The sequence below is a fragment of the Medicago truncatula genome, chromosome 3 (assembly GCF_003473485.1).
Source record: "Medicago truncatula cultivar Jemalong A17 chromosome 3, MtrunA17r5.0-ANR, whole genome shotgun sequence".
Classification (NCBI taxonomy): domain Eukaryota; kingdom Viridiplantae; phylum Streptophyta; class Magnoliopsida; order Fabales; family Fabaceae; genus Medicago; species Medicago truncatula.
In genome coordinates, this window is record NC_053044.1 from 6,891,587 (window position 1) to 6,909,641 (window position 18,055).

The 18,055-nt window shown below is 34.6% G+C and overlaps 2 protein-coding genes across 4 annotated transcripts; one reads left to right on the forward strand and one right to left on the reverse strand.

Annotated features, from left to right (window-relative positions):
• Window positions 1-348: 348 nt before the first annotated feature.
• On the forward strand, window positions 349-14,095 carry LOC11419371 (putative disease resistance protein At3g14460). Of its 3 annotated transcripts, XM_039832483.1 has the most exons (5): window positions 349-2,914; window positions 4,357-4,443; window positions 4,702-4,755; window positions 10,115-13,051; window positions 13,136-14,095. In XM_039832483.1, the coding sequence occupies exons 4-5, from the start codon at window positions 10,156-10,158 to the stop codon at window positions 13,573-13,575; spliced, it is 3,336 nt and encodes a 1,111-aa protein (XP_039688417.1). In that variant the 5' UTR covers window positions 349-2,914; window positions 4,357-4,443; window positions 4,702-4,755; window positions 10,115-10,155; the 3' UTR covers window positions 13,576-14,095. The 3 variants fall into 3 exon arrangements, with proteins under 3 accessions (XP_039688417.1, XP_024633726.1, XP_024633725.1); XM_024777958.2 differs by having other exon boundaries at window positions 350-2,914; window positions 10,115-14,095; XM_024777957.2 differs by lacking the exon at window positions 349-2,914 and having other exon boundaries at window positions 4,440-4,560; window positions 10,115-14,095.
• On the reverse strand, window positions 1,703-2,632 carry LOC112420041 (uncharacterized). Its single transcript, XM_024778642.1, has one exon. The coding sequence runs from the start codon at window positions 2,630-2,632 to the stop codon at window positions 1,703-1,705; it is 930 nt and encodes a 309-aa protein (XP_024634410.1).
• Window positions 14,096-18,055: the final 3,960 nt, after the last annotated feature.

Genomic DNA, 18,055 nt, shown 5'->3' on the forward strand with positions numbered 1-18,055 from the left:
TTAATTTGGTAAATCTTTCATCACTTCTTATATTTTTGTGGGTTTATTCTTTACTACTATTAACATATTCATTTTGTATTTAACTTGTTCTTCTCATCAAACTTCAACAAGTTAGTTATTTTTTTACTTCTAAATACTATTGATATATATGATATTTTCGAATTTATAACTAGCTTGAAATACATGATGTTTTTTTTTTTTTTTTTTTATATGTATGATGTTTTAATTTTTCAAGATCTGTTTTGTTTTTGTGCAAAAAAGTTCGAATTTTTTTAAAATAAAACTATTAAAGAAAATAATATATTAAAGAAAATTCGGTTTTATAAATAAAACATTTTTTTTTAAAAATAATATACCATTTGCCAGGGGTTAAACCCCTCGCAAGTCCCTGGTATATACTGATCTGATTTGACCTTCCATCAGTCAGTCAACACGTCAGTCAGAGCAGACTGCACAACAGAAAAAAGTGAGGGAATATACCAGGGTTATGACAGGGACAAAGCCAGGCCATATACCAGGGGTTGAGCCCCTCGTTTTTTTCTCAGGGGTGTAACCCCTGGTAAAATGTTTGCGACGAGCGCTTTTGCCAATACTTCTGCCCCTGACAAATTCCCTCACAAACGTCCCTTTTCTCAGGGATTCTGTCCTTTTCCCAGGGATTTTGCCGCTGGCAAAAGGCAATGTTTCTTGTAGTGATAGGATAGTGAGATGGGATCTCAGATCTAGGAGTTCCTAGGTTGAAATCAATACGGGTAGGTCCTAGGTCTTTAGTGTAAACGAGGAGTTTGCTGAGAGCTATAGAATAAGGACTACACTAGTGGATTTCCTTGCTGGCTTGGTAGCCTTCAGAGTAGGTGTGTTTGTCACCGAACTGGGTTAACAAACTTGTTGTGCCTTTTACTTGTCTTTTATTTTGTTTCATTTATGTTTACTGCTAGCGCGATGTTGGAATATTAAACGGAACATCTGCTGTCTGTGCATCTGAAATTGAAACATCACATACTGTCTGATTTCTGCTAGCTCGATGTTAAAACATCTTACTCAACATTATGTTCGTATCTGATGTTGAAACATCGTATAAAACATATGAAAGCTAGCCTTCCAGAATTTCATATTTCCACTATTAGATTGTGGATTGATAGGTCCACACACATCTCTAGTTCAAGCTTCACAATGGCCCTCCATTTTGAAACTTTTGAAATAGGTTCCCTATATTGTTTTCCCAACACACAGTTTGAGCATATGTCAGATACCTTCTTTAGATCAGGTAGATCCTTAACCATATCTTTTTCTTCACCAAACTATTTAAACCTTTGTAACTCAAATGTCCATATCTATTATGCCATAATTTAGTTTCACTTTCACTTGAAACTTTCAAACACATAGGAATGATTACATGTGCACATATGATGTACATTCTATTAGATGACGTTTGTGTTTACATGATTAACCCCTTTTCTTCCTGAAACATTTTGCACATATTTTTTTGAAACATTATTGTGAGATTCTTCTGCTGAAGTTGCCCTATACTCAATAGATTGTTACCAAGTCCAAGTAAATAATGAACATCAATGATAACCTAAACTATTCCTCTAATGAACAATTTTAGATTCCCTTTTTCCATAACCTGCATCTTTGAGTCATTTCCCAATTTCACATATGCCCTAAAGCTATCATCAAATTCAAACATCCAATCTGTTGTTCATACCATATGATTGCTACAGACAAAATCAAGGAACCATACCTCATCTTTAGCTTGATTTGTGATTTCTTGTTTTGCCATCAGAAGCATTTTTTCACTATCATCAAATTCAGTGTAATTGGCATCATTCTCTTCCCAGGTAAGGCATTCACTCTGATAATAACCAATCTTACGACACTTGAAGCATTCAATGAATTTTTTACTTTGTCTTCCTCTTCCACGTCCTCCAGGACCTCTGCACCCATTTCTTACCCCTCTACTTCTTCCATATCCTCTTCCAGATTGAGAGACTTTCAATGCTTGTTCTTCTTCTTTTGAATGTTGAGCATGCATTCTTTGTTCATGAACAAGAAGACTGCTTTGTAACTCATCAACACTGAGCATAGTAACATCATTGGATTCTTCAATTGAACAAACTACATAGTTGAATTTGGGAGTCATTGAACACATAACTTTTTCCACAATAATAGTTTGCTCCAATCTTTCACCATGAGATGTCATGCAATTTGTAATTGCAAGAGTTTTTCCTATGTAATCATTCACAGATTCACTATCTTTCATGGCAAGAACTTCTAATTCACGACGAAGAATTTGCAATTGAGCTCGTTTAACCTTTGTTGAGCCTTGATATTTTCTACGCATGGAATCCCATATATCCTTTGATGTATCACAAACAATAATTTTCTCCATGATTGAGCGATCTATGGATTGAAAGAGATAATTCTTCACTTTCAAATCACGAAGCTTGCTTTCATTTACAAGTTTATGTTGTTCTAGTGTTGCGTTTGGTGGAGCAATGATGACGCCATATTCAATAAGATTCCAATATTCTTTGGAGCGAAGAAGATTCTCCATTAACATAGACCAATGATTGTAGAAACCATCGAACTTAGGAATTGCAGGTTGAAGAAACGAGGATGATTTAGTCATTGTTGAAACCGTAGGGAAGAAATGCTTGAAAAACTAAGGATGAAGATCATTGTTGTCACAGTAACAGACAAGTATCGCCGCCATAACTAACTTTCTCCATCATAACAAATTGTTCCCCCCCCCCCCCAAATGAAATTGTGTTTCTCTAAAAATCAGGACGCCCTTAGGCTCCTGATACCACTTGTAGAAAATGGGAAAACTCTCATTATTATTTCACTAAGTGTTTGACAGATTTATAGCCAATGATACAAGCTTGTGTTACAATAACATATTATTCAACAGGTAATTCCCTCTATCTTTCTCTCTTTTGAATTATTATCTCTTAATAATACACTGTTTTTATCTCTTAATAGCTCAAGGACTTTGGTATTTTTCATTTTTGTTTCCTTTACTTCATTTCATATGGTACTAATTTTCAATTTCTGGCTATTTTGACTTTTTTTTTTTTGGTAGATAGACGAAATGGCAAAGCCATAATAAAACTCACACACACAAGTGGAGGCACCGGGGTTCGAACCCCGATCATGGCATCCGGCCTAACAATTTCGGCATTTTGCCAGTTGAGCTAGGACTTCTGGATGCTATTTTGACTTTTCTAACGTGCAATGTGATGCATGAGTTGGAGCATCTAACATGTTTAAATCTTTTATTAAAAAGAAAACATGTTCGAATCAAAACTGACTATGTAACTTCTTTTTTGAGGATACAAAAATACCACATAGGAATTTCTGAACCCTTTTTCATGATATATTATTTTTACAACATATTATTGCATGATTCACTTTAATTTTAGACAACCGGTTTCAAAAATATATCTTTACGTGTCTTTTGCATGGTTTTTAATTAAATTCAGGGCCGGCCCTAGGCATAGGCTGGGAGTACGACCGCCTAGGGCCCTTGCCTGTAGGGAGCCCAATTTTTTATTTATATGAGGGGGTGTATATAACAACTGGATTTTGGGGGGTTTATACAGTAAAAAATTCAACAGGCCCAAAATAGTGACATTAAAGACTGGGCTAAAGCCTGTTATTGTTTTGGTCCTTTCGATGCAATTCGTTATATATACCCCATATAAAACAAACCTTTCTATTTACACCCTCCCAAAAAAAATTGGACCTTTATTCCTAATATTGTGCCAAGAAATTTTTGATATTTTTTGGGGTCCTTTATTCCTAATAATGTGTCTTACTAATATTAAAAATATTTGTGATATTTAATATCCATAAAATTTGGAGAATCTTCACCACAAAATAAATTATATTTTAGTTGAAAATGAGCATAGTAGAGTAATTTCAGTCTACTTCGCATGAGCAATTGCTCTCTAATTCTATGGTATTTTGTTTAGTTTTGGTTTCTATAGAATATTTGATTTATTTGAAGATGTTGCTTAAAAAAACATTTATCTTGTAGTGAAAAGCGAAGAAAAAAACGAAATGAAGCACTAATAAAATCATAACAAGAAACTAAAAGAAATTTATGATGTATTATGTAAGGGGTCATTTTCTCAAACCATTTCTAAGGCCTCTAAAATGCTAAGAACGGCCCAGATTAAATTTACTATGATTTCCGCAATTCATAATTTTTTTCAAAATTTGTTATATTCAAAAAGGTGTATTTTGATGAAAAAACATGTAAAGAATTGTATCCTATTATATATATCGAACTTAAACAACCGTGACAAAAAAACATAGTGCTTAGTGCTTACCTTGGTGTTTCCTTGCAAGTGGTGGGAAGGTGTCATCGACTCATCATTGTGTAGCGTTCGGGAAAGACGCGTATTCTATATGGTCAAAATCAGTTGATACAAAAAGGTACATTATCTCATTCATTTTCTTCATATTAATAAACTTCATTATTGATATTTTGTTGTCTTTCTTTTTTGGGAGATTTTTCGAGTTCTTCGGTTTGTTTGTTCCACACACTTTCAAGTAATTTCTCTCTCTAAATACTAAACACGTTTTTTACTCACTGCTTCCTCTTAATTTACTTTGGTACTCAAATTTCGTATTTGGCATATTTTATATTTCCTCTAAATCTCTCTACGTTTTTATGCTCTATTTCCTTGGCAGATCTAAGTTTGTATTTTTACCGACAAAGATATCAGCCTGTTCTCGCAGTTTTAGGTAATCTCTTCATTTATTAACAATAGTTATCTTTCAAATTATGTTACGTGATCCGTCCCAGTGTATACTTATATTTATATTTAAGTTAATTATGAAAATGATGAATACATAATAATTTGATAAAGTTCATGATAGGTAAAATTATTATTTTCTTTATTCCATTTATTATAATTAAAATGGTGACTGGTAAAATTTTTATTGGGTCTTGCTAAAATGGTGACTGATAACTGTTATTAAAAATTAAAATTAATTGTCAAAATTAAAATTTGTTCTTATTTTTTTATCAAGTAGTTTAATTATTAGAATTTAGCTTTTAAGATGAATAATGAGGTGCTCAAAGTTCGAACTCAGCTCCTGCATATAATCATACATTGTCCTTATCAACTAAGTTATGTTATGAGGACTCATTCGATTTTTTTGTTAAATTAGTGCTAAATCTTTTTTTCAAGAAATGACTAAAAATTCAACTTTTAAAATAAATAAAATAAGATTCAATAGTTCAAACTCCAACCTCTATATATATTATGCAATATTTTTATCATTGTTAAACATTTGTTTTGAACCAATATATATCATCTCCAATGACACTATAATAACTGCCTATAAAATAACAATATAGAGATTTTTTGTTTACATATTGATTAAGTTTAAGATTATATTTGTTTTTAGTCTCTACAACATTTACAATTTTAAATTTAAGCTCCTACAATTTCGTTTAATTTTAGTCCTTAATTTGCAGTTTAAATGCAAGACTAAAAAGCCTTTTTTTTGTTTTAATTTAAAAGTTCAGGCAAAATCGAAGAATTTATTTGCTGAGACTAAACCTAAAATGTTATAATTTGCCGTAAAATTTTCCCGTTTTCATTGTTGTGGGAGTTCTGGCAGAGGAGAGTCCAACACAACCTGCAAATCTACTTCTACTTCTACTTTCTTTTTTCTTAGGCAAATCGCATCTACTTTTAATTAAAAATTAGAAAACAAATTAATAATTAAACTTTTTTTTTTGAAGGGAAATTAATAATTAAACTTTAGAAAACGAATCACCAACAAAATTATAAAACTAAACTCCCCTAAAAAAAATTATAAAACTAAACTATTGGCCCATGTCCTTTTGTGTCTAAAAACACAATTTTTGTTAAAAAAAATCAACTCTTACATAGTCTAATGCATTTTTTTTAGCAATATTCTAGTGCATTTTAAAATGATAAGTTTTTTTTTTTTTTACAAAAAAAATGTGATAAGTTGTCATTAGTCCCACTTAATTTTTTTTTGGCACGTAACTTCATTAATTTCGGTTGTTTCTTTAAACGGCATAATTTATGAAGTACATGTAGAAGACGAATAGAGACTAAGGCTGTGTTTGGTAACATAAAAAAGTTAGTTTATAGTTTGTTGGACTAGCTTATAAGCTTGTTTTGATAAAATGATATGTGTTTGGTAAAAAGCTTTTCTCACTAGCTTATAGCGTTTTTTAGGAAGCTAATCCAAGTAGCTTTTTAGCTTATAGCTTGTAGCTTTTTATACTTTCTTCCCATTTTAACATTTTCTTAATTTTATTTTATTTTATTATAATAAAAAAAACTACCCACTATCTTCTTAAACTAACCATGTTTACCATGTATGGCTTTTTAAATTTTCTTGTCCACTTTTTTGTTTTTTTTACTTTGCTCATAATTCATATAATATATAATTTTATATAAAATTTATAATAAATAGTGAAGCAAGTTTAGTTAAATAAAATTCATAAAAATAAAATAAAAATTGTTAAATAAAAAAATTCGATTGAATTCATAAATACATTTATTATTTTGGAGATGAAAATAATTTGAAATATATTTAAATATTTAAAAATAAATGCGTTAAGTAATAAAAATTATATATATGATATTAAAAAAAAAAAAAATTAAACAAGCATGTCCTTTTATGTCATTTTATATTTATAGTCACTTCAACAGCTAATTTTACCGAACACTTTTAATTTTAATCAGCTAACTTTTCAGCTATCAGCTATCAGCCATCAGCTATAAGCTAGCTTTTCAGCTATCAGCTACCAGCTAGCTTATAACTTTTTTTTTACCAAACACACCCTAACTAGATAGAAACAAAAAAAGCAAAGGATGTCCTATTGAGGCAGAACACCTAAAGAAAAACTCATACACCTCATTTAACATAATCACCAATAAAGACACGACCCAATCAAGGTCTACTACCACCACCTATAGAAACAAACCTCCAAAACCAAGTTCAACACCATAACAAAGTTAAACCCCCACACACCAACATAAACCAAGCTAGAGCTAAAACCCCCAACTCCATCACGAATGAGCATGTAAATGAAATTCAATCGCCTATTGTCCGCTACTCACACGAAAATTACTTATTCCAACATTCCTTCATATTCCATCACCAATCAACCCTTGGGTCATATTATTGCCCGCTACTCACACGAAAATGATATTTTTCCACTCCAATAGGTCTGATGTCTCAGAATTTCAGAGTGTAAAGTACTTTTCATTTCCCAATTTACAAACTCTCAAGAATCTTAGTCAGTGAAAAGTATCAAGGAGCTTTTCTGTGCGGGCTAGACGTCGGCCTTGTTATTTTGGGATAAATTAGGATAAACTTACTTGTGTATTTTCTTTCATTGCTTTATCTCTTTTACTTTATTTGTTATTTATTTTACCTCATAATCATCTATAGTTTTCATCTTTATTAAAACCTTTTTATAAGCATTTTATTTCTTTTGATTAAAATATTTTTTAAATGCTTATTTAAATTGGTTATTAAAGAAAACAATTCACCCCTTTTTGTATGTTTGAGGTCACTTGCTCAACATCATTAACACCAACCTGAAGAAAATTTAGATAATAAGATGTGACACTCCCCCAACATCTATTCATAGGCAAATAATCGGCGCCATCATTTCCGAGCATCTTCCCCTAACCTCTAATGTGACGCACACATCTCAGAGACCTTGACCTCCTCATTCTCGACTAAATTAAAAAAATACTTAATTGCAGTTTTTGCCCTCTAAGTATCACAATCTTGCAATTTTCGCCCCCTATAAAAACAATAACAAATCAGCCCATAAGTTTACCCCCTTTTGCACTTTTGGCCCAAGACCAATTTTGACCAAGTTAATGCATACATGGCACCCACATCACTTAAGTGAGGTGCCACGTGTGATACTTGGGGGAAAAAATCGTAAGATTGTGATTCTTAAGTGGCCAAAACGACAATTATGTCTATAAACAAAATGATTTGGGTGCCATGTATGCATTGACCTAAGTTTCATGGGCCTCCAAGTTTAAGACATACTCTTTAAAAGAAAATTCCTCTTCTCCCTTTCAAAATTGTTCATTCCCTTGACCTAGCGGTAGTTAACTCACGCTTGGCATTTTTCAGCAGTAGTTAACTCACGCTGACACTTTTTTGATCGGTTCAAACATGTTTTAAGTCGGGTCAACCGATCTTAAAAGTGTTAGTGTGTATTGCTGAAAAATGCCGAGCGTGAGTTAACTCACGCTGGATCAAGAGAATGATCAATTTTAAAAGGGAGAAGTAATTTTCTCTTTGAAACAGGCTGGTTTGGTGATAATTGTCTTAACAAGGCCCATGCTTGTATCATTTTATTGAGGATTGCTTTTTAGCCCCCTCAATATCTCTTTAGGCCCCCTAAAAATACAAAAATAACCTTTATAAAACGATTGGTAGTTAAATACCGGAGCCTCTGGTAGATAAACACCGGTAGTTCATTTTAATTTTTCACATTTTGCACCTCGAGTATGTACATACCGAAGACACATTTTCAAATTTGCACATTTAGCACATACGGTAGTTTGAAAAGCAACTTATTCCTTCTTTCATTCCAATCCCATAAATATAAATGGTTATCTGATTTGTAATTGGTAAAAGAATCACTGTTGTTCTACCAAGAAACTCTTTCAATGCTACTTTCTCTCCGGTACTCTTACTTTGTTTGCATGATCCATTGATAAGCGAATAATAGTTCCATCACCTTGGACAGCCATGTTTGGAATAATTATTTGTGTCCCTACTATGACCAACATGCATAAGGAGCATTGTAGCATTCCGCAAGAGCCAAACTGTTATTACCATGGCCACTTCCTTTGTTCATTATTTTTTTCTTATGAATCTCTTACATTATTAATGGAATTACGATGTTGTCTAGGCTGTGTCTGGTAGAAGATCTTTGAAGCAACAAATTCTCCATCTATTTCTTCTTCATTAACACCATATGTATATTAATGTGAAAATGTGCTAAATAGGCAAATTTGAAAATGTGCTTTCAGTATGTACATATCGGAGGTGCAAAATACGAAAAATTCAAATACAGGTGTTTATCCATTGGAGGCTCCGGTATTTAACTACCAGTCCTCTTAAAAAGGTTATTTTCGTATTTTACGGGGCCTAAAGAGATATCGAGGGGGCCTAAAAGGCAATCCTCCATTTCATTCCATTCTATCCTGTTTTTTAATAAAATAGTTTTTTTTTTCTTTTCTTTCCATTCAACTTCTAAGGGGATGTATTGGATCATGATTCTAAGGGACTTTAAAAGACTTTTTTTATCATGAAAAAGTCTTGTGGTATTCAATTAAGACTCTTTCTAATTTAAAAAAAGTCTTGTGTTATTCAATCAATATTCCTTGTCATTTAAAAAAAGTCTTGTGGTATTCAATCAAGACTCTTAATCATTTAAAAAAAGTCTAGTGGTATTCAAAATCATTCAAATTTCGAAGAATTATTTAATAAATCAGATTTTGATGGATTTTGTGGGATTTTCTAGTGAAATTTTAGCATGAAAAAGTCTTTCATGAAAACATGAGATTTCTTAGGATTGTTTTTTTCTTTTTAAGATTTTACTATCTCTCCCTCTCTCTCCTCCCTTCTCTCTCTCTCTCTCTCTCTCTCTCTCTCTCTCTCTCTCTCTCTCTCTCTCTCTCTCTCTCTCTCTCTCTCTCTAGCTCTCCCGTAAAAAATAAAGTAAAATAAATAAGAGTCTTTATTGAGATTTTGTGAAAGAGAATGTGTTATGATGTTTTTTTCAATTATTTCTTAAAATTCATAAAATCTGTTGAAATCTCTTGAAATCCATAAAATTATTTCAAATCCTTTAAAATCTTATGAATTAAATCGATTGAAATCCTTAATAGTCTTTAAAAACCATCAAAGTCATCAAAATCCTCTAAAGTCTTTTAAAATCCTCAAGACTTTCTTAAACAAAAATTGTCCTTTAAAATCCTAATCCAATACACCCTCCTTAAAGTTCACCAACCACCAAAGTTCAACCACGATTATACAATAGAAGACTCTAACAGTAAACCATCTATTCTTGCAGATAGCCTCTCAGAGTTGTGATCCACTCTCTGATTTAAGATCATGGCAGGGGTTATTGATGGGGCATTTCTTTCGTCTGTCTTTTTAGTGATTCGTGAGAAGTTGGCTTCTAGAGATTTCAGAAACTACTTCCATGAAATGCTGCGGAAAAAACTTGAAATCACACTGGATTCTATCAATGAAGTACTGGATGAAGCAGATGTAAAGGAATACCAACACCGAAACGTGCGGAAATGGCTTGATGATATCAAACACGAGGTATTTGAATTAGAGCAACTATTGGATGTGATTGCTGATGACGCACAACCAAAGGGCAAGATACGACGCTTTCTTTCACGTTTTATTAATCGAGGATTTGAAGCTAGGATTAAAGCATTGATACAGAACCTAGAGTTTCTTGCAGATCAAAAGGATAAATTGGGACTTAATGAAGGTAGAGTGACTCCCCAGATATTACCAACTGCACCTTTGGCACATGTATCTGTCATATATGGTAGAGAGCATGAGAAAGAGGAAATAATTAAATTTTTACTTTCAGACAGTCACAGTCACAACCATGTACCCATAATCTGTATAGTGGGTATGATTGGGATGGGTAAGACAACCCTTGCCCGGCTTGTTTACAAGGACCACAAGATACTGGAGCAATTTGAACTTAAAGCTTGGGTCTATGTTTCAAAATCTTTTGATCTTGTTCATCTCACCCGATCAATTCTCAGGCAATTTCATTTATCAGCAGCTTATAGTGAAGACTTAGAAATACTCCAACGTCAATTACAACAGATAGTAACTGGCAAGAAATACTTGCTTGTTTTAGACAATATCTGTAGCGGAAAAGCGGAATGTTGGGAGATGCTACTACTTCCGTTTAGCCATGGATCTTCTGGAAGTAAGATGATGGTGACAACGCATGACAAGGAAGTAGCATCAATCATGGGATCCACCCAGCTAGTTGATTTAAATCAATTGGAGGAGAGTGACTCTTGGAGTTTATTTGTGAGATATGCTTTTCGAGGTAGGGATGTGTTTGAATATCCAACTCTTGTATTGATAGGCAAGAAAATAGTAGAAAAGTGTGGGGGGATTCCTTTAGCTCTAAAAACAATGGGGCAACTTTTGCAAAAAAAATTCTCTGTAACCGAATGGATGAAGATATTGGAGACTGATATGTGGCATTTATCAGATGGTGACAGCATTAACCCCGTACTGAGATTGAGTTACCTTAACCTCCCATCCAATCTGAAGCGTTGTTTTGCTTATTGTTCTATATTTCCCAAGGGCTATGAGTTTGAGAAGGGTGAATTAATCAAGCTTTGGATGGCAGAAGGCTTGCTAAAGTGTTGGGAAAGACACAAAAGTGAAGAAAAGTTGGGCAATGAATTCTTCAATCATCTAGTGTCAATATCGTTTTTCCAACAATCAGTAACTATGCCATTATGGGCTGGCAAGCACTACTTCATCATGCATGATCTTGTCAATGATTTAGCAAAATCAGTGTCAGGAGAATTCTGCTTAGAAATAGAGGGTGGCAACGTGCAAGATATCCCTAATAGGACACGTCATATTTGGTGCTGCCTTGATTTGGAAGATGGTGATAGAAAACTGAAGCAGATTCATAAAATTAAAGGACTACACAGTCTGATGGTAGAAGCACAAGGCTATGGTGAAAAACGCTTTAAGATAAGCACCAGTGTGCAGCATAATTTGTTTTCAAGAATAAAATATTTGCGGATGTTGTCCCTTTCTGGTTGCAATCTCGTAAAGCTAGATGATGAGATAAGAAATTTAAAGCTTCTGCGCTATCTAGACCTTTCTAAAACTGAGATTGCAAGCTTACCTAATTCCATTTGTACGCTGTATAATTTGCAAACATTCTTATTGGAAGAATGTTTTAAATTGACCGAACTCCCTTCAGATTTTCACAAACTCATCAATTTGCGCCATCTTAATCTGAAAGGCACTCATATTAAGAAGATGCCAACAAAGCTCGAAGGGTTAAACAATCTTGAAATGCTGACTGATTTTGTTGTGGGAGAGCAGCGTGGGTTTGATATTAAGCAGTTGGGAAAACTAAACCAACTTCAAGGAAGCCTTCGAATTTCAGGGATGGAAAATGTCATTGATCTAGCAGATGCTATTGCAGCAAATTTGAAAGATAAGAAACATTTAAAAGAATTAAGTATGTCATATGATTATTGTCAAAAAATGGATGGCTCAATAACTGAGGCACATGCCTCTGTCATGGAGATTCTTCAACCAAATAGAAACCTCATGAGGCTCACCATCAAAGACTACAGAGGCAGAAGCTTTCCAAATTGGCTTGGCGATCTTTATTTACCCAAGTTAGTATCCCTTGAATTGTTGGGATGTAAATTCCATTCCGAATTGCCACCACTTGGGCAGTTCCCCTCTCTCAAGAAGCTTTCCTTTTCAGGCTGTGATGGAATAGAGATCATTGGTACAGAATTTTACGGCTATAATTCATCAAATGTTCCATTTAGATTCCTTGAAACATTGCGATTTGAGAACATGTCTGAATGGAAGGAATGGTTATGTCTTGAAGGTTTCCCTTTGCTTCAAGAGCTTTGTATAAAACATTGTCCCAAGTTGAAAAGAGCCCTGCCTCAACACCTTCCTTCTTTGCAAAAATTGGAGATTACTGATTGCCAAGAGTTGGAGGCTTCAATTCCCAAGGCTGATAATATCACTGAGCTAGAACTGAAGAGATGTGATGACATTTTGATAAATGAATATCCATCCAGCTTGAAAAGGGTCATCCTTTGTGGAACTCAGGTCATTAAATCCTCCCTAGAGAAAATTCTATTTAACAGTGTCTTTCTTGAAGAGTTGGAAGTTGAGGACTTCTTTGATTCAAATCTAGAATGGTCCTCTTTGGACATGTGTAGCTGTAATTCTCTTCGCACTTTAACTATAACAGGTTGGCACTCTTCCTCCTTGCCTTTTGCTCTACACTTGCTCACCAATCTTAATTCTCTCGTTTTGTACGATTGTCCATGGCTAGGGTCGTTTTCAGGCAGGCAGTTGCCTTCCAACCTATGCAGCCTCCGAATAGAAAGATGTCCTAAATTAATGGCTTCGAGAGAGGAGTGGGGTTTGTTCCAACTCGATTCTCTGAAACAATTCAGTGTTAGTGATGATTTTCAAATCTTGGAGTCCTTTCCGGAGGAGAGTCTGCTTCCATCAACTATTAAATCCTTTGAGTTAACAAATTGTTCCAACCTAAGAAAAATAAACTACAAGGGTCTTCTCCACCTCACTTCACTTGAATCTCTATGTATTGAAGACTGCCCTTGTCTTGACAGCTTGCCAGAGGAGGGTCTACCCAGCTCCCTTTCTACTTTGTCCATTCATGACTGCCCATTAATTAAGCAGCTGTACCAAATGGAGGAAGGCGAGCATTGGCATAAAATTAGTCACATTCCTGATGTAACAATTTCCTGATTAGCGGTTGGGATGAGCTGTTATTGTAGCCAGGTGCACCGCATTCACCAATTTGTTTATACTTGTCAAAGATTTGTGAATTTCTGTCAAATCATACAATAATGCACAAGATACTATGTTTTATCTTGAACAGTGCATGGTGTTTGTGATATATGCTCCAATTGTGTTCCTGACCACTTACATGTGACCTGAAACCATGCGATTTTTTTGCCATTCAATCTCATTCATGACCAGATGAATGGCACAACCAGAAGAATGTCGCTGTTGCTTGTTTGTTCCACCGCCACAGAGCTCAAGTATGATCTAATCGTAGGCCCCACATTTGGATGTGTACACGCTGTGGTTTGTTGTGCTTGTAATTCTTTTTTTATTTACTTCACCTCTTTGTTATTCCTGTGACTTTGTATCCCTTTTTTTGGGTCTCTTTAAATTGTATGTTTTTAATGTTCTGCCTGCCCAGTGCCCAGAAAAAGAGGCAGTTGAATAATATGCATCGACCAATTATAAGGCGAGGATGACCTTTAACTGTGATTTTCAATTTTACATCTTTATTTAAAGAAAAAGTGATGAAAATTATTATAGAAATAAAAAAATTGAAGGTCGTGCCACTTTGTTGTCAAAGATAAATTTGGTAATTTCTAATCAAATTCCTTGTGGCAGATAATATTCTTCACTCTGCTGTATTCTTGTTAATTGTTATATCCCGAATAGATCATCATCATAAGTTATCCATATCATACAAATTCTAGAGTTTCTAATTTCATTGCTTCATTAGCAAAAATTCTTTAATACCATCTCATGGCATTCTTTATTTTCAATTTTTACGTATTCCACCTATTGATATAAAACTGTTTTAATTGTGGAGATCTATCACATGGGCATGTCTATAATCATATTTGTCATTGTTCCTAGGTGAATTAGTTTCTTTCAAAGCGTGCTTATAGGAACCTTCAAAAGAGACGCAATTTATAGATGTATATCTGAACGAGGATGTCTTCTGAAAACATTGATATTTTCAAGAAATCGATAGTTTTATACATAAAAGTTGGACAGTAAATAGGCAACGGAAATACTAGCCAGTAACATAATATTTTTTAAAGCATCCAGAGAATAATAACAGTGTAGCAAGTTTGAACGTTAACTGCATGCTGTTACATCTGATATGATTTTGTTGACAGCAATTAGATATATTTTTTTGAACAGAAAACAGTATGGACAATATACTCGATATTAGATAGCAAGTATGAGTAGACCTTGTATGCATATTTTAATTAACCAATTCCATACATGTCATCTTCAACAAAGGTGGGAGCTAAAAAATATTGTACAGAATTGATATTAACATTGACAACAATTCAAGATGGATATGTTGTTTTACTTCTTTGAAACACTTTTAAAATCCAGAAAATAAAAACATAAAATCATGTACTTGAATAATCATCTCCTAAATTTCCAGGCTGGTACAGAAAACAGTGGTCTGTCACTCCAGCAGACAAGCAAACAATCATGTTCTTCTTTAAACTTGTACTTGTGACTATATCGCTGCAATAGATTAGTTGCTTCTATCCTCCCATTGTAACTCAAAGACACCTTCACAAATCCAGTCATTTCAAGCCTTCGAATCCATTTCTCGAGCTTCTCATGCCTTTTAAAAAATGTTAGGTAGAACTAATGTTGTGTGAATTTTAAAAAATGGAAATCCCACATGATACACACATCAGTAGTGATTATATAGGGGGTACATAATTATGTGAACGAAGTAAGCACCGGAGAAAAATATATATTGATATATATTTTATTATTTTTGAAATGTTAAATTAAGTAATTAATTTAATCATTGTTAGAAAGTGCTTTCTTAGTCCCCAAGTTTTGCTAAAATATTTTAGAACGCAATCTAAAATATTTTGGAACACAATATGAAATATTTGGGTAGGCAATCTAATATATTTTAGTTCTCGGTACATAATATAATATATTTTTGTACTCAATATAATATATTTTTGTACTCAATTAAGATATTTTTGTACTAGATCTAATATGTGAATTACTTGTTCCCAAAGTTTTTCACTTATTAGTTGTGAATTTTCTCTATAAATAGAGAGCTCACAGAGTGCATTTTACACATCAAAATTCATAGTTGATGCTTCCTGTGTTTTTCCTCTCTTCTCCTTCCTTCGATGTCCCTTCGGAATTAAGAGTATTCTTAAGATCATATAGTCCCTTGCCGGTATATTGTCCTTTCGGAATCAAGAATGGGCTTAAGAGCATAGTCCCTTCGATAATTCATTCTCTTAGGAATAAATAAAATTTTAAAATCATAGTCTCTTTTTGGTATAATAAGAATGATCTTAAACAAATATATTCTTATTCAATTCATGGAGAAGTTAGATGTTAGAATGGTCGTAGCACCATATTTGAGTGGTTGAAATACTATATTGACATTTGGAGAAGTTAGATGTTAGAATGGTGGTAACACAATATTTGAGTGGTCTCAGCACCATAATAGAGTGGTCACAGCACCATATTGGTTTCAGTATTAAAAGAGTGGTCTTAGTACCATATTGAAGGTGTAATTCTCGAACGGTTTTCTACAATGCAGTAGTTAACCACATAATTGTAGCTGAGCTTGTTTTATCCTGGAGGCGGCGTGGTTGATAGTGCCACGAAACGTCGACCTGGTCGTGACTCAACCTAGTAACTGTAACACCCCGTTTTCCCAATATCAAAATTTCATTAAATACATAGCATTTATCAGAGTAAGCATCAAAACAACGGGATATCACATATAACGTAAGCCAACAGTTAAATAATAATTTAACCAATATCTTAAACATTGCAGCGGAAAAGTCATAAACATAATTCGTAAAACGTTTTGGCACGCAGGCCCAACATGTATCTCAAAAGAGTTTATTAAAAACATAATCAGTTCACGTAAAAGAATGAAGCATGTTATAGCATATAACCCCATCCCGTTACGTATCAGAGCGACCTAGACGACATAGTGAAGGCAAGGCCACTCACGACGGCAACTGCACACTAAGCACGATCACCTGCAAGTTACCCATACGAAGGGCAACATTTTCAAGCAGAAGGGGTGAGATTTCATAATAAAATAACATTAATCAATGTAATTGAGAATCATAAATTAACATCATAATCATTCCATTATTAACTTTGCATAAATGCTAAACAGTTATCACGTAGTCGTGTATCCAATAATTAGGAAAAACATAACATAATCAGGACAGGCGTTGCTCTTGTGGCCTTTCTCACCACAATTGAAGCACACAATCTCTGCAGCATCCTTCTTCTTAGGCCGCCTAACATCGACCATCTTCTGTTTCCCTTTGTCAGCGGGGGCACTGTACGGCTTAGGACGACTCTGCTGTCCCTTGCCCTTCCTCTCATTCACTACCTTGTAGTGAGCCTTGGTATCCTCCTCATAGATCCTGCAGCTGTTAACCAAATCTGGAAAAACTCTCAGCTGTTGATACCCGATCGCCCTCTTGATGTCGGGCCTCAGACCATTCTCGAACTTGATACATCTCGAGAACTCAGCATTCTCAGCAGTATAGTGCGGGTAGAACTTCGACAGCTCCACGAACTTGGCAGCATACTCTGTCACAGACATATTTCCTTGCTTCAGCTCAAGGAATTCGATCTCCTTCTTCCCGCGAACATCTTCCGGAAAGTATCTTCTCAGGAACTCCCTCCTGAAAACAGCCAAAGTCACAACAGCTCCCTCTTGCCCAAGGGTAGGCAGAAGAGCAACCCACCAATCATCAGCTTCATCGGCCAGCTGATGAGTACCGAACCGCACTTTCTGATCCTCCGTGCACTGCATAACCCGGAAAATCCTCTCAATCTCCTTAAGCCACGTCTGGGCTCCATCAGGGTCATAACGTCCTTTGAAAGCCGGAGGGTTCTTCTTCATGAACGTCTCCAACATCCTAGCTTCAGCATTTGCACCAGCATTCACGTTAGGTTGTTGTCCCACAGCTTGGGCAACAGCTTGTAGAGCAGCAGCTAACGCAGCATCGTTTCTTCCAGCCATTTCTGATATTCTACAAAAGTAGCAACAACAGTATAAGATAGTAATATAATATTACTAAGACTCGACACGACTCTCTAATTGACCGGACGGACCGACCTGCTCTGATACCAATTGTAACACCCCGTTTTCCAATATCAAAATTTCATTAAATACATAGCCTTTATCAGAGTAAGCATCAAAACAACGGGATATCACATATAACGTAAGCCAACAGTTAAATAATTTAACCAATATCTTAAACATTGCAGCGGAAAGTCATAAACATAATTCGTAAAACGTTTTGGCACGCAGGCCCAACATGTATCTCAAAAGAGTTTATTAAAAACATAATCAGTTCACGTAAAAGAATGAAGCATGTTATAGCATATAACCCCATCCCGTTACGTATCAGAGCGACCTAGACGACACAGTGAAGGCAAGGCCACT